Source organism: Trichoplax adhaerens, genomic scaffold (assembly GCF_000150275.1).
Source record: "Trichoplax adhaerens TRIADscaffold_1 genomic scaffold, whole genome shotgun sequence".
Classification (NCBI taxonomy): domain Eukaryota; kingdom Metazoa; phylum Placozoa; class Uniplacotomia; order Trichoplacea; family Trichoplacidae; genus Trichoplax; species Trichoplax adhaerens.
The window spans coordinates 12,965,788-12,988,887 of NW_002060943.1; the positions used below are offsets into that span (position 1 = coordinate 12,965,788).

The 23,100-nt window shown below is 32.1% G+C and overlaps 5 protein-coding genes across 5 annotated transcripts; 3 read left to right on the forward strand and 2 right to left on the reverse strand.

The window, feature by feature from the left end:
• Nucleotides 1–3,490: 3,490 nt before the first annotated feature.
• TRIADDRAFT_19621 (uncharacterized protein) lies at nt 3,491–6,220 on the forward strand (the record flags this gene model as incomplete). The annotated part of the gene is made up of 13 exons (XM_002108349.1): nt 3,491–3,533; nt 3,649–3,725; nt 3,852–3,937; nt 4,098–4,184; nt 4,276–4,321; nt 4,409–4,497; nt 4,759–4,840; nt 4,960–5,037; nt 5,120–5,195; nt 5,330–5,415; nt 5,662–5,844; nt 6,026–6,056; nt 6,129–6,220. 13 exons carry the CDS (start codon nt 3,491–3,493, stop codon nt 6,218–6,220), a joined length of 1,056 nt encoding a protein of 351 aa, XP_002108385.1.
• A 2,636-nt stretch (nt 6,221–8,856) lies between these two features.
• TRIADDRAFT_18245 (uncharacterized protein) lies at nt 8,857–9,414 on the reverse strand (the record flags this gene model as incomplete). The annotated part of the gene is made up of 1 exon (XM_002109079.1): nt 8,857–9,414. One exon carries the CDS (start codon nt 9,412–9,414, stop codon nt 8,857–8,859), a length of 558 nt encoding a protein of 185 aa, XP_002109115.1.
• Nucleotides 9,415–10,321: 907 nt separating this feature from the next.
• On the forward strand, nt 10,322–11,481 carry TRIADDRAFT_52813 (uncharacterized protein; the record flags this gene model as incomplete). The annotated part of the gene is made up of 4 exons (XM_002108350.1): nt 10,322–10,620; nt 10,687–10,769; nt 10,966–11,066; nt 11,419–11,481. 4 exons carry the CDS (start codon nt 10,322–10,324, stop codon nt 11,479–11,481), a joined length of 546 nt encoding a protein of 181 aa, XP_002108386.1.
• A 3,353-nt stretch (nt 11,482–14,834) lies between these two features.
• Nucleotides 14,835–19,270, forward strand: TRIADDRAFT_52814 (uncharacterized protein; the record flags this gene model as incomplete). Its single annotated transcript, XM_002108351.1, has 14 exons — nt 14,835–14,963; nt 15,797–15,923; nt 16,409–16,587; nt 16,712–16,819; nt 16,981–17,074; nt 17,185–17,234; nt 17,361–17,442; nt 17,539–17,624; nt 17,757–17,872; nt 17,982–18,060; nt 18,217–18,312; nt 18,396–18,641; nt 18,751–18,836; nt 18,913–19,270. The coding sequence occupies 14 exons, from the start codon at nt 14,835–14,837 to the stop codon at nt 19,268–19,270; spliced, it is 1,836 nt and encodes a 611-aa protein (XP_002108387.1).
• Nucleotides 19,271–20,177: 907 nt separating this feature from the next.
• On the reverse strand, nt 20,178–21,179 carry TRIADDRAFT_63594 (uncharacterized protein; the record flags this gene model as incomplete). Its single annotated transcript, XM_002109080.1, has 4 exons — nt 20,178–20,312; nt 20,427–20,507; nt 20,633–20,795; nt 21,052–21,179. 4 exons carry the CDS (start codon nt 21,177–21,179, stop codon nt 20,178–20,180), a joined length of 507 nt encoding a protein of 168 aa, XP_002109116.1.
• Between the last annotated feature and the right edge of the window lie 1,921 nt (nt 21,180–23,100).

Consider the following 23,100-nt stretch of genomic DNA (forward strand, 5'->3'; position numbering starts at 1 on the left):
TTATTTATAGGAGTAATTTCAGTCTTTTATACAAGTACGGCTTTTATTAGATGATTTTTCACTTTTAATGATGATAGAATTCCATGTAACACTATTTTTTATCAATTGGTTCGCAATAGTTGGTTTTAAGATTACTGCATTACTAATGCAAAGGATAACTGCGGTTGGAAAACATCATTAAATAAATATTTGAGACAGCAGAAAGCATTTAAATTAGTAACTATAATTGCAAGAAGCATGCTATTTCAAAGTTAATTATGGCATTTCACTAGTCATAACATTATTTTAATGTACTTGTTTTAATCACAGTAGCAGTTCAACAAAACTTCCGAATGGACTATTAGTTTTTCGACGGATTAAAGAAATGAAAAATTGTAGGGAACAGATATAGCCTTTTACCACTTAGTATCACAGCTTAATTAATCTTTAAAAGCTTTATTAAAGGTATTAAAAATATTAGATGATTCATAACGATATTATGTGGAAACATCTATTCTCATATTTATGTGTTTGCTAGATAAAGGTGCTTGATACTTATAATGTTATAATTGTCGATCGTATCAGGAAGTTAGATAGTAGCTTGATTTAAAATTCGAAACATACATCCAATCCGAAGATCTTAGTTTATTTTCTGATGAGATATGTGTTTGTTAATTTTATATTCTGTAGCAATTTTAAATATTATAATTGGCCAAATTGGCATTTGACAGAAAACACATTTGCTTTTGAGAAATCAATAAGTAGCAAGTGACTGTTCAATTCGCAATAGTAGATAAATCAGATAACCTTTAATGGGTGCTTTCATGGGAAAATCTTGTACAATTAAAAATAATCTACTTAACTCTTACTTGATTAATATCATAAATGAATCAAAATTCTAGTATAAAAATTTTGTTAACTCGAATTAATTATTAATAGAATTAAAATAATTTATTCATTCATTATCGATTAGGCAAGTCACAGATATTATTTCTAACTTATCATCTTACATTAGTTATGTCATAGTTCTACCAGAAGTTCTAGTACCTTATTATAGATGTGGAGTGCCGGTTTAATTCAAATCTGATTAGTCGTTCGAATTATCGTTCGATAGCTTTATTTCTTCATGAATTAAGCTATACTGTTTTCTTGGATTTTAAAAGGTCTTTACAGTTATTTCTTCATCAAGATTAATGGCAACTGCTAGTACAACGATTGTTAATGATAGCCCTCTACAAGTTTTACCATCTATAGACCTTCCCAACCTAATACAACGCAAAGCTACTGATCATATGGTAGGTTTTCTTTTATTACAGGCAGACTGACTAATTACGGAAAAAGCCATTACTTGATTGTTACGATTCTAGTCAACGTATTTTGTAGATTAGTTTGTTGTTTTCGTAAATTGTTTATTACATTAGATGATAATCGAATGTGAATTAAATATTTTAATGATGATATTTAACTCAGTATCAACATTACTTATTATTTCATCTTGATGAGTTGCTATTAATTAAAGTCAATTAATTGATTTAGTGGTGCTGAGTTTCTAGGTCCTAGTTGGTCATTAATTGATTTATTAAAAATTAAAGTTGTTTACTGTTGGACTCTATAGTGAGTTATATTATAAATTTTCTGTCTTATTTTATACTAATGCAAGTAAATTGTAGAACCAGCATACTTTAGCTATACCCCATAAGTGTATTGCAATTGTATATAAGCTCATATAGCGTTTTGTTTACTCAGTTGCTATTTCTTAGTTTTGCGATAAGGTCTATACTTTTTGTGTACACTTAGAATAAAATTCATTTAGTTAAACCAGCTTCTAGCCACTCATAATACTTGTGAGTCAGTAGTTAGTCTAACTTTCGGCACTCCTCCTTAGTTAGTAGAAATCTTTAGGTAGCTAGTAAGGTAGTTTAATAAGATCATATACCAGAAGAGTAAATCGTGACATTGATATATTACAAAGCATAGCAGATTCAGTGACTAAAGAAAAGTATTCGTAATATTTCTACAATAGCAATGCAATGACGAACCTTTCAATATTGTTGATATTGGTGATATAGTCCACAAGATTAAAATGGTAAGCAGATGATAATAAACCCTCGAATATATCATGTGAAACACAGATAACCAAATTGCACATTTCCAGTTAGAAAGTGTACAACTACGCTTTAGTCTACTATAACAAAAGACATAGCATTAATCCTGAAGTAAATGCTGATATAATGTATTTATAATAACAGTGTTTAACAATGTCTATTGAGATCGAAGCTTTATAGAAGTATTGATATTTCAGTAAAATAACAAGAAATATCTCAATTGTATTTTTTCTATAACTCTATAACTTAACAATTATTCTTCATCTTCTTGATTTGGTATTACAATTATAAATGAAATTGCGAGACATAATTTGACATTTCTTTGTTAAGTTTTAGTTTGTAACTGTAAAGAGTTGGTAAATAATAATGCTTTCAATATTGTGCAATATATTTTACTAAAAATTCGAATTCGCAATTTCGTTAAAGATTTTTACAATTGTCAAGTATTACTTACTATCTAGAGTTAATGTTAACTACGGTATTTAAGGTTTTACTATTCTCAACTGGCATAGGAGGTAGGGATCGGTACAAGTGGTTAAAGTTAATATACAACTATCTACTAATCTCCACACCCTCGATTACTTAAAAAACGGCCATGTTTTATGTTTAGACTGTCCACAGTTGTAATGTACGAGTATTGTGTGCCTAACAATTATTATATTGTACGATAGTAGATTAGTGATAAAGTGGAATTAAGAATCGCAATGAGGTTTCCAACTTACTTAAGCGTAATCCTCGTAAAAACGAAAATTTTGGTAATAACTTTTATTGCATGTCACTAAAAATTAGTCACAAGCATTAGGTCATTTTTAGCAAATGTAAGTTGGTAATGAGATCATGCTAACGGTAATCTGTAACAATAACAGGTTTATAATATATCAAATTCAGCTAATATTGAATTAAAGTACACATGCAATCGTATTAAATGTATAGCAGCTAGGAACTTAGTTATGTCCGAATTTTTTCGTTGCAAAATATATACAATCTAATAAATTATTACATAGCAGATAATGCCGCAATATTTATACCCCGATTACTATTTAAGTTACAAACCTTAAACGATGAATAACTCACTTAAGATCTATGGGTGCATGGGTATTTAAGCGTCGTCATATGAATAACAAATGCTTTAATCCCATCATACATGATACGTTTTCCAACAGTTGAAGTATTTGAGAACTTAAAGAGTCTTTACAAGTGAGAACTTTCAATGGCAGACAAAAGTTAAAGATTTAGTTACACTAACTAATCGAATTGTTAACAGTATAAATGATGAAGTGCAGAATTTTGTTGATATAAACAACTTGATAGCAGATAAAAAGGCATTCACTTTTCCTGAGATGATAATGTAAAGTTACCTTCTTACATTGATATAAACATACATTTATTATTCTTGGCTATAAATCATGCAGTGGTTTTCTCTCCTGCCTCGTGTACATCCTTATTTTGGTATGTTCACATTTTAAAACTGAATCTATTCAGATTAAATTCACCTTTAAAATTAATGCATGAATTATATATATACTTCTAAAAAACATATTGACTTTGCTACTTGCATAACTAGCCCTAAAATGTAACGTTGATAGAGGATTTTTAGCCACTTTACTAGCCTTTGGATTTGGTTTTGAAGGTGTTAGTAAGGTCAGCATAAATTTTAATTTTTAACAATTTCAGCATAGATAGTAGAATAGAATTAATCGTATCATGTTATAGTAATTATCATAACTATTTTATTAACGGATTAATTAAATATATCATTTTATGAAGGCTGAAATCGATACAGTTTTGAAAATGGGGGCTTCACCTGAAAAGATTATTTTTGCTAATCCATACAAGCCAATTTCTCATATAAAGTATGTTTTAATAGAGTATCATGTTTAAAGTAGAAATAAGGTAAATCGTTAATAATATGACGATTTTAATAATATCCATAGTATTATTAAAAAGCGAATGTACATGGGCTGAGAGTAAATAAATTAATTAGACTACTTAAATAAATTCTGGGTATTTAAGATACGCTGCTCATCAAAACGTAAATCTGATGACATTCGACAACGTCACAGAATTATATAAGATCAAAGAGTTTTATCCAAAAGCAAGGTGAATTATTTAATACCCTCCTATTAGCCTATAGCACTATATCTCGAAATTAATACTTTTTATATAACGGCTATCAATGTGAATACATTAGGTTACTTTTACGTTTAAAATTTGATGATCCTAGATCGAAGTATGAAGTAAGTTATTATCACTTATTTACGCACGTAGCCTAAAAAGATAGTCATGATCGTATAGTAAGTGTTTTCATGTTCCTTACGATGCAGTTGGGTAAAAAATACGGCGTTGAAATTGATGAAGTTACGCATATACTACAGATAGCGCGCGAGTTACAGCTAAATGTCGTTGGAATTAGGTAAGTAAATTAGCAGTATTCAATCAACTATCTAGACTTAAATATTCGATTAATAATTTACAGCTATGTAAACGTTTGGTTAACTGTTTTTTTATCAGCATATAAGAATAATGCAAATTACATCTACTTATTGTTATATAATAGCGCGTGCATACGTTCATTTATGGGATTAATAGTTGAGATTGTTATGATTACTTCATTTAGTGTCGATATTGCCTTGTCGATTAATTTATTTGATCTATCCACTTGAATTTTCGATAGTTATCACGTCGGTGGCGGATATACCGATGCCTGTAATTTTTTGAAAGCTATAGAATTAGCTAAAACTGCCTTTAATTATGCGGTATTCATAAATACATTGACGACTAAATTTTATGATAACATAATACTAAACATGTAGTTTAAGTTTATAATAAATGTCGAGTAGATTTTAATTCAAATACTTAACCCTCGGAATAACAGAAATCGATAGGAATTAATTTTAATGTTTTGGATATTGGTGGTGGATTTCCTGGCCAAGCAAATTCACTTTTTAAGAAAGTACGAGGATCTAAATTGACATAGTTAATAGATCAAGAACGAAATTTTAAATATATTTAGTTTTTCAAATATTTTTGTCTAGATTTGTAGCAATATCAGCAGCGCTTTAGATAAGCATTTCCCAGTTGAAGACAACATTAGCATTATTGCTGAGCCCGGTAAAACTTCCTTTTTTAAATACCGTTTTAATCTCGATTATGATCTAATTTAGCAATCAATTTCTATCATAAACACAGAGCCTAAGAATGGCAATTAATTATTAATCTTAGGCTTTATTATCCTCGTTTAATAGGTAGATATTTCGCGGAAACTGCCTTTACGTTAGTTCTTTGCGTAGCTGGCAAACGTGAAATTTATGAAATTGATCAGAAGATTCCAGTTTATAGTAAGATTCATAGGAATTATTAGGCCTCATGTAATTGTGCTTTCCAATATTGGATATTTACGGTGGAGTTAATGTGTTGTCGCAATTTAATTGATTGACAATTATAAAACGCTAGATAAAGGATGTATTAAAAAGAAATTTAGAAATGAGGCCTGTAATAAGGTACGGCAGTAATATCCAAGTCTACAATTAATTCTTGAGTGCAGTAGTAATGCTTTGTTTTTGAAATTTTATTAAAGAAAAAGTTTGAATATTACGTCAATGACGGGCGTTATGGATCCTTTTCTGAATTTTTAATGAGCTACGGATGTCAGTATCCTCAAGTTATCGGAAAGAAATCTGAAACGTTATATTCAACTCGTCTTTGGGGACCCACTGTTAGCGGATCGGATTGTATATTTGAGGAATGCTACCTTCCTGAAGTAAGAACTTGTTGTAATATTAAAGACGTGACTTATTGATAAAAATTTGAAAGTATTGATGAATTTGTCGACAGTTACAAGCTCAAGCGATAGCATGTAATCAGTCTCAAAAACTTTCTGTATCATCCTTAGCTAAATATTGCTGACAATTACGTAATATTTCTATCGTAACACACTGTAGCTCGAAGTAGGGGATCTAATTTACTTTGAAGGTAAGAAAAAATTATAATCTTATCAGGAAAGAGACAATACCATAACAAATGTTTTATCGACAATCTTGATAGAAATGGGAGCCTATACGACAGTTTTAGGTACTAATTTTAATGGACTTACTAGACCTGTTTCATACTATGTCATTGATCAAGGGATGTGGTAAGACCAGCACTTTCGAAACTTATTAACGTTTTATCATTACCTGGATTTAGAACTTGTGAAAACCCAGCTTATAATTGAATTTTTAACAGGAACGTGGCTAACCATAAATTATTGACAAAATTCAAGGCCGTTGATGAATACTCAGCGTAAATAGACACATTTAATTAGATAGAATATGAGAGTATGCATATCCACGAAGGAATTACTACTTAAGCGCATTATTAGATAAATCACAAATTACAAAGCTAAATACTGCAATGATGAGTGTTGAATTTACGCCGTTATTTCATTTATTCTTAGGTATTACGAAGTTACAGTACAATAACAAGGCTAAGATGTAATAATTGCTCTAATGATACCTAATATATGCAGTATTGTAAAAATAAGTCATTATAATTAGGAGATAAATTAGATGAGTACATAAAATTTAATATCAGTATGTAATCGTTCTGTAACGCCTAATATAGATGCATAAGATTTTACTCTGTGAAATAGCAGAGCCTATATCATAGACCTAAACATAATTATTGAAGTTCGCGTACCATGATTGCCAGTAGTATTATTACTGGAAGCAAATAAGCACATATTAAAGAATAAAATGATTGATTATTACTGGCTACTTTCGGAGAATTTATAATCAACTCACGCTTCAACATTTGTATAAATCCTTATAACGAAGTACAGTGAATGTTAATCTGATTGATAGATATGGAATTGATAAAATTGGTAAATAATAGAATTTTATAATTAAAAGCGGATACAGTCGGTGATTATGAAGTCATATATGAGTATTTTGTCCTAAATATCACTAATATTCTTCATAATCTAGCCGTAATTTATTACAATACGTCCTTATCGAATATTACTTCCTGTATTTATGATAATAGCTGATAGTGTTAGACAACAAATACCTTTTATTATCATTAATAATCATTTCCATTTCAATCTTTTATTATAAATTTGTAAATGTTAACTCCTGCTATTTGTACAATTTGCCGCTGTAAAACTGAATGTTACTTACATCGAAATTATTTCGTATTGAATGTATTATGTTTCATCCGAAATGTGAATTTCTTCCCTTCAGATTTAGTTATTTAACGTGTTACACAGATTTAATTCCCATTAGCTTATCTAGACTTTACAGATAGCCTTACCATTTTACAATATTATTATTGTAATATTAACATTAATATTGCAGTTCCAATTTGAAATCTCTGAAGTTGACTATATTTCCCGATTCAATTTCATAAATTTATTTTGTTAGCATGAATACAACATGTTTTCCAAACACCTTTTATTTATGTTTACTTTAGTAAACCAAAACTAAATGCAATCACGAAATGAATCCTACTTAATGCTTTAATGCAAGCACCATCGATTGATTGATCGTACCACTTCAATAGACATTTTCCCTATCAACCTACTCTTATAATCTTCTTAACTATGTCTACAGACAAGCTCAGCAGCTGAGATACTCAGATCAATTCTCCAATCAATACTTTAACTGTATTCTGCAATGGAATACGTTTATTTCAAAGAGTATTAACACCAACATAAGCTTACTTCCTGAACGACTATCTGCTGTTACGCAGTTGCTTCTTTACTGTGCTACAACGATATACTACCAAGGTCCAATGAGTTCAACGACTTGACCTAATACGATACCATAAATTACAAACAGATCTTGAAAGCTAAATCTTCACCTTTATTTTTACTCATAAAATTGAATCTACGCTAAATTAAGGAGACGAATGTTGTTAATAAAGAGATGACAGAAGAGTAAATTACATCATATCTGGTGGCCATCGTGATAGAGAATAACTAAAACTCTAAAGTAATCCTGCTCAATTTATCCAACAGATTAAAAGAAAACTAGAAATAGAAGCTAGAAATCAAGGACCGATTTGAAACACTCAATCTTACGCTATTGTAAAATATTACAAAAACCATCCATGGTAGAGTCTCTCTTGAATAGCCAAAATGCAGAGAATCATGCTACAGTTCCATCTCATCAAAACGCGATAATCATTAGACAGATAGATGCAATCTTTCCTTGTTTCGGCTACAATTGAGATCTTATCACTACTTGCCATTGATCGGCAAGTAGTGATCATTTTGATGTTATAAGATGATGCAATTCTTGACAACGTAAAATTCTATCACGCACTAAATTAGTAAGATTGAACAGTAAAAAGGCAGATACAAAATAAAGGAAATTTATTATGCAGACTTTCAATTCAAACTATTTCTTTATCTACGTTGAGCTGCTTCATTATTTTACACACAAGGTATATCGCAAATCTAGAATTTATAATCCCAGCAGCAAAATTTACCTGCAATAATTTTTTTCATACTGTTAGAAAGTATTTTGTCCAATGTCGATGTAGGAAAAAACTTTATAGTAAATATTGCAAAGTTACTATTACAAACTAGATAGTATAAATGATTTAGATTTCTTCGTTCTTTTTTATGCTAATATTGTAGTCTAGCATTGAGATCATTCCGTATAATATGAACAAATGTGCAGCTTTCAATCAAATTCTTTAACCGACAAGCCTTAACAGATCGCATTTTCATCGTCTATCCATCTAGATAAAAGAATTATATTTACAAGGTGTATTATAATTATCGGACCAGCTATGCATGCTGGGACTTTAAATGTTGCTTAAGATCTGGCATATGCTTGGGACTATATTTGCACTTATGACATTGCAAAGGTGAAGCAAGAAAAGATTGATATAATTCCTTATTTAAGCTAATGGATTTTTTCCTTTCCAGTTCTTGTATAATATTGGTTGAAAGCAAAAAGAAGGATGTCGTAAATGAATTCCAATGTTTTTTAGTCTTTAAACAATCTGAATTGAAATCTTGACTGATGACATGAACATGCAATGGAGTCATACTTGGTATAGCATGATAGCCGATTCTAAATTCCAGCTTGCCTTGATCATCATTTTTCCCTTGAATTCTGTCGATCAGCTCCTGTGCACGTTGGTGTAAATGTTTTACAAGATGTAGATGTTGATCAGCTCGTAATTGTTGTATATTGTTAATATCATCCTTAGGCATGATTAAATAATGATGCTTAGCTTTAGGAAATTTATCTTTAATGGTGACAGTTAGATCATCTTCTTCTACTTTTAAATTAGGATCTCTGATGGAATCTTTCAACGATAGAAAGGCCCTATTAAACATAACACTGCCATACCGATTTTTTTTAAATCCACGATAAGACATGATCATAAAAGTAAACAACAAGATCGCTCCACTTCAAAGTCGTTTAGCTCGCAAGAAAACTCGTTAAGATTGAAATTTAACCTCTGTCTATCCCATAAGCATTCTTCTTGGCTCGATTGCTTCAAGCAGTACCTTTGCCAACGAGATCTTTCACCAACAGCCTGCCATCTTGCAGTCGCTGCAGTAGCTCAGCTCCTCCTTTGCGTGGCATCTCCAAGCTGAGAAGGCTTAACTGGAACAGTTGTACCGTTCACCCATACAATATCTAATGAAGTTTTCTCATGTTTGGAGCATATAGTACTCAATTACCACAATTTTGCTGCTTAACTCGTCGTACGGAATACTGGACGTACAGAACGTTTGACCATAGCATACTCTGTGTACGATACAGCCTTGCAGCATGATACAGTAATATAGAGTAAAAGTGTAAACATCGACACCACTAAAGTTGCCTGAAATCGACACCTTCTTCTACTCTTAACGCTAGCATCGAGCTCATCATTTGTCATCGCTTCTCTTCCTGACAGCCGATGGTGGAAAATTTGGGCGTAGAAATGATCATTCTGCTCCATCAATAAGTTTTTTATCCAACTTGCAATCATGGTAATACAATATTGATGAGAAAGAGATTGTAATGTACAGTTGGTAGTCACCGATCGTAGATATGCTTGATTGCAAATGGCTGAAGAATGATTTGGTTCATTTCTGACTACTTTTAGGTTTATGCAGCTCGGCTACATGAGCGCTATACTTGAATGATTTTATTATCTTTCAGATAGTGCTGCTCAAAGTTGTGCAAATCGACCTTAAAAAGCTTGAATCAGTAAGATTTACAGTACAAGTAAACCGATACTAGGACGATAGTATGAGATTGCGATCGTTATCCCATGCTCTCCGAGTAGGATGGCTTAATTATGGTCATGGATGTCTGTTCTATGGCAACTCTCCATGGATACGATACAATTCTACTACCGGTCATAAAGTAGCGTGTATAGAAGATCTATCTATTGGTCAATCGGTTGAAATAACAAGATCATTTAGTCATAACGATGTTAAGCTATTTGCTCAGCTAAGTGGAGACAATAACCCTTTACATCTGGATCCCGACTACGCCAAGAATACTCAATTTGGACGTTGTATTGTACACGGATTGTTAATTAATGGGTACTAGAAACTCATATGCGTAAGGGATATCATGATAAATTAATGAGCATTTCTATCATGACATAGATTGCTATCAGCTCTACTTGGGACGAAATTACCAGGTTATGGAACGATCTATGTATCTCAGGATATAAGATTTCATTCCCCTTGTAAGTAATATGCAGGTAGATCTATAAATGAAAACTGTTATTATCATATTTGGATGCAATGACGATGATAGAAGAGAGCAATGACTAAGAATGAGTACATATAACAGTAATACCGTACTTCACCTTGCCTAGCTATTTCTATCGTTAATCCATATTTGGTGTACAGTTATTAATGAATTCATCTTACATTCTACAGTATATATAGATGAAGAAGTCACTGCTCTTGTCCAAATTAGTAACATCCGAAGGTCAACTGTTTATGCAGCTCTCACGTGTACCGCAAAAGAGAGAAATGAGGTAATTAGTGGCTAAGAAATGAAAGTAGTTTCTTGTAGATCCTATTGCGTCAATGAATGTGAAGATTTTAGTCGATGGTTAGCTAAATACATTAAAACCATTATTCCTGAGTAAGAAAATTGCAATTATTATTTTCATTTCATATAATTATTAATGATAGTTGCCGATTCAATAACTTGAAAATATCAATCTCTTTGTATTATAAATTGATAAATCCTGATGAAAGTTGGTCTCTGCTGTCTGATTTTGAGATGTCAAACATGCTTCTCTTCAATTATTTCAGAATTAAGCTATGATTTGATATTAATGGCTTTAAAATAACTTATAGGTGTTCATAATCAATCTATTACAGGTAGTACTGTCAGGCCAGGCTATTGTTATGATACCCAAAAGGAACCAAATTCAAAGTGAATAATTTTAGTGCCAAGAATCGGATAATTATTACAGCAATCCTACGTGCCAACAAAAGAGTCGAGCGGGATGATTAAGCAAGACTAGTATTTGCATTAATGTTGCTTATTTTCGTATGTAACTATACTAAGTTTCTGCGTGTATCTATGGCAATGGTATTCAATTTTATGTAAAAAAGAAAGAGTTTATTTATTCGAAATATTGACCAGCTATAATTATTATACTTAGTAAATGAGTAGTTATTTAAATGGATTATTTCTTTTTTGTATACTTTAGTTTACAATTTAATTAACTTGACGCTAGAAAAGTATCTTAATGCTAGAATGTAAGTAGATGTAAATTGCAATTCGTATGATTCATACAGTAACGTTAACCGTTTCAATATCAGCTACTGTCCATTTATACTTTATTTAGGTTACTTAGTCTGTTATAGTACATATATGCTATCCTATAGTAGGTTTGAAAAAAATAGGAAGATTTACAAAGATTAATTCCGAATGGTGATCCATGTACACTTTCACATCAAATAACATACGGTAGCTACTCATGGTAATAACATTGCCACTTATACTATTATTCTACATTATAGTAGTAATGATTATCTTAGGATAGGAAGAGAAATTAGGATTAAAATGTTGTCACAAATATCTCCTACTTGTGAGCGATTAAACTTCTCTAGTTACTATTACTCTCGTTGAACACTGGCTATTATGGTCGAGGTTAGAACTACTAGAAGAGTTTTAATGTTATAAAATACTTTATTGGTATAAGTCCGGCTTGCAGGCCTGTCTATTACGATCGGAATTTGGAACTGAACAAGCTAGTAAGCTAAGTAATTCTATGGCAACAATATAGACGGTGCATTTACATTTAATAATCCGAAACTCAAATAGCAATAGCGAATCGCAATTAACAGGAATGGATAAACAACATTAAAAGCAATTAGAAATATTAATTTAGCTTACGGTGTCAGACACCGTAGCAAATGTACATCTGTATTAGCGAATCTATGACTAATGTCCACTGACGATGAAATTAAAAAATTCTGTATGCCTTGACTAAGCAATACCGCTGAACTAATATAATTGAATCAAGAAAAATCCCTATCTTTATCAGCCAGCTACCAAATAGACAATAAGACTTAAATGCATATACAATTTATTTCTAGAACGCTGAATTAGAATATTCCTTACATTATCCCACTAAACTATCGAGCTATATTTTCTCTTTACACTAGTGTACTTCACCTGTAGGATTGTCGAATAAATATTTATAAAGCTGTAATCTATTTTACGGCTTGAACAGTGCCTAGTGCAATTAAGTTGATGAATTACTTGGGTCCAGTATATACGCATATAAAATTCTCCGAGATCAATCGATATATAATGGTCGGCTCTTTAGTATCTTGAATTCTCCATAATCGATAATATATTTTCAATAAATGCTAGTTTCTCATGATAATATATTCTCTAGAATCCGTAATCAGTAAATGCGCCGCATTTGCCACAATATTTGTAATGAATCGATAAGACTATTAATGATTATTTTTGCAGAAACTTGACAAAATTTTGCAGTTTCTATGTAATACTAGAATCCGTATTTATAATTCAAAGTCAATAATTAAGTGATGAATAGAATGGCGATAGAATGGAAACAAAACTTATAAAATATAAACCATACACTGGTCGAGATATATCACTAGCAATATTACATATAGCAATTCCACTTATTTTATATAATATATCGATGTAAATGCTAGATTACGCATAGCACGAAGTCACTGCATCTGATTGCAAGATAGAAAGAATCTTGATCTGTAGATTTAGACTACTATTTGATCCAATATAGACCTACTCGTATTCATTAATTCACTTTATATATTCGTTATGTACAACAGAAATATGGCGTTAACTGAAAACAAAACTAGTCTAAAAGTTCATCATTCAATGTAAATTTAGGGAGATGTTTCTTTGAAATTGTGAAGCATATTGTGATTGAATCTATGAATCAGATATTCTTTAATAGTTTTTACACAATTTCTGATTAAAGGCATAAACTGACTTTAAAAAATTATTTTTGTTTCCTTTATCAACAGCCATTCATAATGAGTGATTGACAGGATATTGTTGCAATAGATATATATGAGCAAAAAAATTATAGCAAAGCATTCAATAACATTAACCAACTTGCCTTTTTAAAGTAATTGTAGCGATATAACTAGTACCATGGCCTAACATTAACCCTAAACTTAGTAATATGGATTGGAAATCTCATCACACCTTTGTACTTTTCTAAAAATCATTTCGGAAGAATGGCTGATTGTATAATAAAGTCAAAGATGCTACTCAAGTACGACAAAGTTCAATAATAACTTAGTCATTATCCGCCTCTTTTTTATGGAATTTTTATTTAAAACTATTTCATAGAAGTAATAATCAAGCAAATTGAGTAAATCAATAATGATAAAACGATGACAAATAAATCACTTCTGATGATCAATTTCATCCCAAGCGATGAGACTTATTCTATACTATAGTTTTATCATTCCGGATATATGTGATGCTATAGGTATATGCTGTTATTTTATTTAAAAGTTATCTGAAATTGATTGCATAATCAAGAAGCATTCACTAGTCGTTCTATCGATAGTATTTATAAATCGGAGCCTAACTAATATTGATTCAATTGCGCTCTTTCATTATTATATGCCTTGACTAGTCGATTATTTCCCTAAATTACTTTCAAAGAGGTCATAATATAACGCCTAAACTATTCTTTTTAGACTAATTATACACGAAGCTTTTACATATCTTTCTTTATGCTTTTACAATTAGTTTGCATAGAAGCCAACATTGTTTACTTCAAATGACAAATTAATAGTTTACTCTTCCATTGATGAATTAATATAACATGAACAAAAGAAGCATCTACTGGCTTCTAACAAAAGTTTGCTATTACTAGCCATTTCAATGGCGGCGTTAAAGATATGAATATATTATCCGATCGTCATAGCAACAAGTGGCAGTAAAGAGCAGAACTATTTTTTCGTCTTTCTATCGGATAGAATTTATGTCTGCAAAGGGATCCAACTATGATGATTGATGAGAATCATTCTTAACTCAGCATGACCAATTACAATAACAAACTATAATTTCGTCATAGGATAGATGCTCTCGACTAATTAAGAAGAGTCAATTCCTTGGTTAATATATTATTATCGAATTGTTTTAGCACTGAAAAAGAGGTTGGAATTTATTCTGTTTTCATACTCTGGACGCAAGTCAACATTTCCATTTAGCCTAAGAAGATTATATGCTAGTTACGAAATTAAAGCAGTAAAAATTAACTGACTCCGAAATGGCATCACAATCACCCAATAAAAGTGCAAAGAAACTCCAATTTAAACAGAAAATCCTTTCAACGATCAGTGGGAATAAAAACCAAATTAGTAAAGCTATCATGGAATCAAACCAACCAGTCTCCGTGGTAAATACGTGTATATTTATAGCATTCCATTTATTCCTGATAGGCAATCCTGTCTAATCAATTTAAAGTATAACGGATAGTTCCTAACATTAAATTAATATGGTCATGGCAATGTATTTCAATCTTGATTGTAGAGTCTTGTTTTCATCATATTTATCATTTCGGTTTGGATTACCAATTAGTGTCGGATAGGAATTAATATTTTTTAAAAGCAATTTTTATGCTGTTGATAACAATTATATCTATTTCATATTTCCATATAGTTAACTAAAGTAATAATCTGAAATATTTTTCTGAGGAAATGATGAGAAGATATATTCAAATTATATGAGCAGATTAGTACTACATCCTGTTTATCAATGGTGTTCAGATAATAATTACCGAAAAAAACTGTTAAAATTAAAAAATAAACAGATTGAAAAACGGTTTTACTCTAATCGCCAATAGTATTCCATCGAAGCTTATATTTAGTCTTATTTAATAAAGGAATAGACTAATTTATCTTCATTAAAAAGAAGTACAATTATATTTAAATCGTTAATAATATCGGTTCCTAGCTCATATTTTTATCTTGTTATCTAAAGAAAACAGACTGATTGATCTTCCTGAAGAAATGATATCAAGTATCTTTAAATCTTCTTAGTTGATTACCACTGTATCATATTCACTAGGGCTGTTTAAAATAACATTTACACCTACAAGCGGATGAAAATGGATAAATTGGAAAATAACTTTATGTACATCTTTCATTTAGCTGGAGTGGAATAGATCGTAATTACTCAATAATTTAATCTATTCTTAATATCATTGCTTTTCTTTATTATCTCGCATAGGGCAAACAAACGAGGCCAAACTCTCGCTTAAGGCGAATTGAAGAAAAGATGAGAGCTGCTGATTTAGAAATTGATTCTGACTCTGATAGCAGTAATGACGGATGGGATACTGATCTTGATGATGTGGGTAAGTTCCCATCAGAATAATATACCGCTTTAAGCACTATCATCTAGATTATGACGGATTCGAGTTCTAATTAAAAAATGAGATGGTTCGATATCTTCTACATGAAATCGAGACAAATCTGTTTAGCTCATCGTTATCCCTATGACATTAAGAAGCTATACAGTACAGTAACATAAGTTCGTTGTATTTTCTGATAACCTTGAAAATTTATCACAACATAAGGTTAAACTGAGTCCTGCTAGACTCAATTACTGCAGTTATTCATGCTAAGATTCTGATTAATATTACTACATAGTAATGTAAGCTTTCGAATATATTCGTTTATCAACGAACAAATATGGTACCATCAATGTAATTGATAAAGCCGAAGTCTATTTAATTAGTGACTTCATAAGTGATATTTTTGACCGATGGAGTATTCTGATCTATCTATAAGCATCGATATCAACACTTTAATATCAGTACTATGTTATTAATTTATTTAGCTTCAGCATCTGAAGAAGAATATGAAGATCCATTAAAAGCAATGTACATCAACGAATGTAAAAAGAAGGGCATGACTCCAGTATCCCACTATGTACGGCACTTTACCGATAAAGGTCTCCATCTTAGCCATTTAGGCCTGGGATCTCGAGATATCAAAATTCTTGCTCAAAGTCTTGTGGTAAATTTCTAATGATTTGCATCCATAGATTGTAATATCTATCCTTTAATAAATTGTAAAGGCAGAACGGAATACTTAGATTTCAAATGATATAATTTACGTTATTTTAATGTTTATTCAACAGGAAAATACTGCCACGGTTAAGCTAGATCTACAGGATAATCGTCTCGAAGGAGAAGGAGCTGTTGCTATCGCCAATATGATGAAAGAAAATACCACAATTAAAGAAATAGTTAGTATCTGATTCTGTTATGCGCCAATATTAGTTGTGATTGTCAGCTATAAATTCATGATCCGAAAGTTTGGAGTTGTAGTATTAAATATTTCAAACATGCATTGCCAATCATCATTGACTCTCTGGCTTATAAATTTATCCTTTATATCATTCGATAGAATTTAGCCGAAAACAGAATTCGAAGTGAAGGAGCCAATGCTGTAGCTGAAATGCTTCTTTATAATACAGAGATGCTCTCCCTGAATGTTTCAGGTTTGTTCAATTCCTTTTAAGCATTTCTAGAAGGGTAAAATATCCACCTTAAAAATTGTCGAATCGGCCAGGACAATTAAAGTGGAATACTCTCGATTTTTTCGCTGCAGGAAACGATTTTGAAGACAACGATGCAGAGATATTATCGGAACCCATTATGGTAAAAATTAAAATATTTGCATATCAATATGCATTATACTCTAGCTAAGCATGTTAACTAATGCTAAATTTAAGCAGGAGAAGCCCGTCTATGTTTCTTTTATAATGATTTAATTCCCTTCTACAGATTAATTTCCACCTACAGACACTTAATTTAAGCCATAATAAGTTTTCCATTATTGGCGGCCAATTCTTAGGGAGTGCAATAGGTAAGAAAATCTATTACCAACATTCTACCATTTCCTTAACAAGTTCATAGAGTCGAGAGAATAAAATTCTTTTATTTTCGTGATTAATATCTACAGCTCAAAATGATGGAATCGAAGATTTAGATTTAAGTTGGAATCATCTACGGAAAAAAGGTGCACATGCAATCGCAATCGCTTTAAGGGTAAGTAAAAAGCAAATGAATTTATGCCTCTGCTGTATTAAAGTAGATGATGCTAAGTATTTTTGCTAAGTCAGAAATAATTATTCAACCCTACTAAAGGAAAATGTTATATTTCCATTACATTTTTTATAGAGTAACGTTAGGTTAAAATATTTAAACTTGTCTTGGAATGGTTTTGCTGATGATGGGGCAGCCATCATGGGTGAAACATTAAAATATAATAATACCCTCCTAGAGTTGGATCTCAGGTAACTTTCTTAGCACTAAACTAAATCTATTTATCCTGTAACTGCAATCGTCGTAGTTTTCAATGATACTTGATGCATAATCAAGCATAAAATATTATTTTCCTCGTAGTAATAATCGTATAGGAGTCAAGGGAGCAAAGGCTTTAGCTCTTGGTTTAGCAGTCAATGACACCATTAGAGTTATAAAAGTAAGTTGATAACTAAGTTATTAGCCTGCTTTCGTCTTATAAAAACGAAATTAATGTAAAAATAATAGGTATAGCATCTATTTGATATTTGGCCATTCAACCACACTGCTAATTAATTGTATCTTCTAATTCTATTATATAATAATTTCTTTTCAGATTGGCAAGAATCCAATTTATGCCGAAGGTTGTTGTTCGATCCTTGAAGCCATAAATCGCAATCCTCGAACGGTTATTGTAGACATAGAAATGCAGGTAAAATAAAGCTGTTCAGAAAATGTATAATCATATATGTAACTTCAAGTTCTTTCTCTTTATTATTGTTAATACTTCTACAGGATATTCTTATTGATGACGTTTGTGGAAAGATACTAGAAGAAATAACTAAAAAATTTCCCACGATTAAAATCACTCATGGCGGTTTTTCCAATAACAGCGGTCTTAAAAGTATTAAAGTTGATCCAATGGCTGTTTTACAAGAATATATCGAAAGCCATAACTTGAGAATTATTGATTTATTTAATCGATTCGATCGTGATAACAGCAGAACTGTGGATAAACGAGAGTTCTTGGATGGTATGAAGGTTTGTATTAGCGTTCTCAATTGGATTTCTATCTTTAACATTGCTCAGTAATAAGATATATATAGCCATAATTAATTATTCATCTCTTTGCAAACTTCCGTTTTGATAGACTTTGGATGTGCCACTGACTAAAGATCAATTGCTAGAGCTGGTTGATAGGCTAGATGCTGATGGTGATGGTCAAATTGCATACGGGTATACATTACTTTTATTGACCTTTTATTATACTAAAAAACTAATTGTAACTACTGGTTATATGCCAAAACTGTAGAGAGCTAGTATCATCATCTCGAGGCATATTGCTTGATAAACGAACGATTAAGAAGAAAAAGCTGGCTGCTGATAAAGAAATTGAAGAATTAGCCAAACAAGCTGATACAACGTCCTTAAGTCCAGTTATAAGATCTAATTCAACGTCAAGAAAATCGATTGTAGCTGCAATAGCTGAATTACAAGATAAAGGCCTATTAGCGCCTAATGCAAGTATAACTCATGGAGCTCACGGGGCTTCTTTGAGTCCTAGAAAATCGATAGCTAAATTGGAAGGCATAAACAAAAGCAAAGCTCTTGCCTCTCCACAACCCAGATCTATTTCAGTTGTATCAAATAAAAGTAATTATTCCAAATAACTTACAGTCCTTTAACCATAAAAATGAGCATATCCACATTCTGGATAGTCTCAGTGATCTGATAGTTGAATACAGTAATATATAGTAATTTCTACCATCTCTACAGACTTTATTTCGATCGATATCTATGCATTCAACAGAAAATAACTATGGCAGTATTTGATACCCTTTTTGCAGAGTCTCACTATGGGACTGAATGATTAATTTATTTATGCAAGTGTTTACATTTTCAGCCTCATTACTTTTACGATTAAAACTACTTCAAGGTCAATAAGAAAGCATCCATATTTTATAAAATGTATATACGTAAAGTTAGTACTCTTTTGATATGTAATCAATTATTTCATTTATTAAAAGTAATTTGTATACCGTTGATATCAATGCGCACATTTATTGAGGGTTTTATCAAGCAAATGGAATGTTATACTTGATAAAGGTAGCATTCAATCGTGACTTTATCCTGACTTAAAAATTGTATAATATATAAAGATATTTCTACTTGAATTTAATATGCATTCCGCTTCATCGAAAGGAAACGGTAAGGATGCGCTATTTAACACCCTTTTTTAAACTTAATTTACAACCAATACAATAAAAAAATGCAAGATAAAGCAATTTCGAAACAGTTTGTACTCGTGTCTTTAGCACTAGATACACATTCTTGTTAGCCACTGATAATGGGTGTCTAGTTAAATCAACAAGTCATAGACAATAGCTGCCGTAGTCATATATGCGTATATCAACATGACGAAACACTATCGGCATAAAGTATTTGTTGATGGTTAGTTATATTACAAACTAGATCCAGCACTGATCTTTACATTAGCCATAGCCAATACTTTGATGATTACTTATAATAGGATTGTTGCACTGCGAGGTAATTTCATAACCAATCGATTACTGCCACTTAATCCATGGTAAATATCCTTGAGGCAATATCGTCGATCAACCAGTCAACACCATCTAATAACTTTTCACCAGTAACTGCACTACACCATTGAATACTCCAGTGATGGGAATGAATTGTATCTAGTTCTAAAGCCTGATAGAAACAAAATCGATAGACTTAACTTGCTTACTCTCTGTATGAGTCAAGTGCAAGATCACATGATTGATATAGGCATTTCTAAGAGCTGAAGATGTTTCATTTGCATACCTTTCTAATTTCGTTGGATGATAAAGCTCCAGCTAAATCTTGTTTATTAGCAAAAACGAGCAAGGTTGCTCCAGCTAATCTCTAATGATACAATTGAATATGTTTGTATTATTCATCTAATATCGAGTTCAGTTTTGATTGTATGCAACTACTTGATCATATTGGCAATATACACAAGCGTCTTGCTATCTATCCATTCACATTACCTCTTCTCCTAATAGGGCATGTAATTCAGCTTTACAATCTTCAAGTCTTCTGACATCAGCACTATCAACTACCCATACTAATCCATCAGTGCTTTCAAAATAATTTCTCCAATAAGATCGAATGGATTTTTGTCCTCCAATATCCCATATATTAAGCTTAAAACTATGTAAAGTAAAAGTATACGAACAAATAGTAAGATACCAAGTGTAACATTATCTTTATACTTTACAAGATAGCATGACGAATACGTTTGGTAGAAAGTAATCATTTTAAAGAGCAAAGCTTAGTTAGGTCTTGTAACCTCACCATTGAGCTCTATTAGCTCATGATCAAGTCACGTTGGATTGATTAATATTATTGTTCACGTATTTAACGGATGTTCTTTACACTCTTGAGAACTAACTACGATTAGACTTACGAGCGATGTTCTAGAGTCTTAATATTGAAGCCAAGCGTTGGCGATATTGTATTGACATCCTCACCATTGAGCCGTTTCAAAATAGTTGTCTTGCCAGCATTATCTAAACCTCTAGGATTGAAATACATTTTGTTAAGGATTATCAAAACAACCGCAACCATCATCCTATTATTTCATTCTTTTATTGAATACGATGGAAACGACGTATACATAAATTGAAACAGTTAGGCACTTATTCTACTATAAGGTGAAATGTTTGGAGAAAAACTTGGACTGCAGCAATTGAATAGGTAGTCCATTATTGAAGTAACACCTACATTCAACTATAGTACTGTAGATGATACAGAACAGTGATACTCTGTTGCTTTCGATACTGCTATAGTGTTTGAAAGTATGCACTTTTGCAACTCAGCAGTGAAGTCCATTGGTTAATACTGTATATGTATATTAAGTATCAAGACAGACGTATGTTCAACCACTGTCGACGACAGAATTCCGTTCACCAATACTCAATGATGGTCATTTGAAATTATGGACTTTAGGCATTTAATGTAGTCCACTGTCGAAGGCCAGCGTGTGTGTAGACGCTGGTATTCTGCTCATTTCGTTAATCGATGACCGTGATTTGAAAATAATATAGACCAAAGCAATAGAATAGATAGTTCACTGTAGAATCTTCAGTAGCTACACGTATGTTCAATTACATTTATGGCAGTATTCTGTTTATTGCCATGCTGTATATGACAGTAATTTAAAAAAAAATAGACTATAGTAATAGAAGTAGTTGACTGTTCCATCTTCCATTGATACAAGTACTGTCTGTTCAACGCGAGTAGACAGCAGCATTCTGATCATTTCCACACTATAACAGTGATTTCAAAATGCCGACGATACTAACTTGATGGATCGTTTACTATGAAATCTTCGATGCATGTATGCTTAACTCCTGTTCAAGGTAGTTTTGTTCATTGCGATACTATGGCAGCGATTTGTAAATAGTAATAGTAGTGTCGATCTTAGTCATTGCATCCTCATTGATGGCGTAGTCCATTGCGCAAATAAGACGTATGTTTCATTGCATTTTACGATCGTATTCTGTTCATTTCGATACATTATGACAGGTATAAATCAAAGGATACAACATTAAGATTCGCATTTCCTTTTCCTTCTCCTTCATCTTTTTCAATATAGCAAGTAATCCCATGTTGATTTCGCAAGTCTATTTCTTATCCACTCGTCCGTAAAAGATGGAGTAGTTGACGAATGATAACCGTGGTGACGGAATGGGACTGACAGTTGACCTGCCGAGCTACTGGTACTGGACTGTACAGTGTACAGTACAGGGTTCGGGTTACAGTATACAGTACTGTACACTGTACACGACAGGTTTGCAGCGACGACCGTGGCCAACGTTTGGACTACTCTGTCTACTGTCGTAGCTAGTATCAGGTACAAATATGAAATGACTGCTGACTAGAAGCTGTATACAGCGTAGTATGAAACATTTTTGGAATAGTTTGGGTCCGCGGGCTTTGCCTATGGTTGCTAGATAGAAGAAAAGCAGTTGAATATTTAAGAAAAGCTGTTGAATATTTTGGGTCTGCGGGCTTTTGCCCAAGGTTGCTGGATAGAAAAAAGCTCGTTTATCCTCTTCATCGATGGGTAATGTAGTACTGTACTGAGAAAGTGGATGTTTTGCGACTATTTGCGACACCGGATAGTTCCTTCTACAGGATTCAACTAAACCTCTGCAAGCCTACAACTAACACGTCCATGACGTCATTGACAGAAATCTTGCTGGCCCGTTATTCTGCGGTCAGAGTCGTTGTTGTATTCAGTAGTCTAAGCCTGTACCTCAGGATCCGACATCAGACATGTTTACTGTACGAGAGAGAGTACGACATGATCCGGATACATTGAATATTCCAATTTTTGCATCCATTGGTACAAAATTGATCGGCAATGCATGGTTTGAATATGCCAAGGTTCATCAAGATTGGTCTTTCTGAAGCATTTTACCCATAATTTTGAGTTAGTTTTTACTATTCA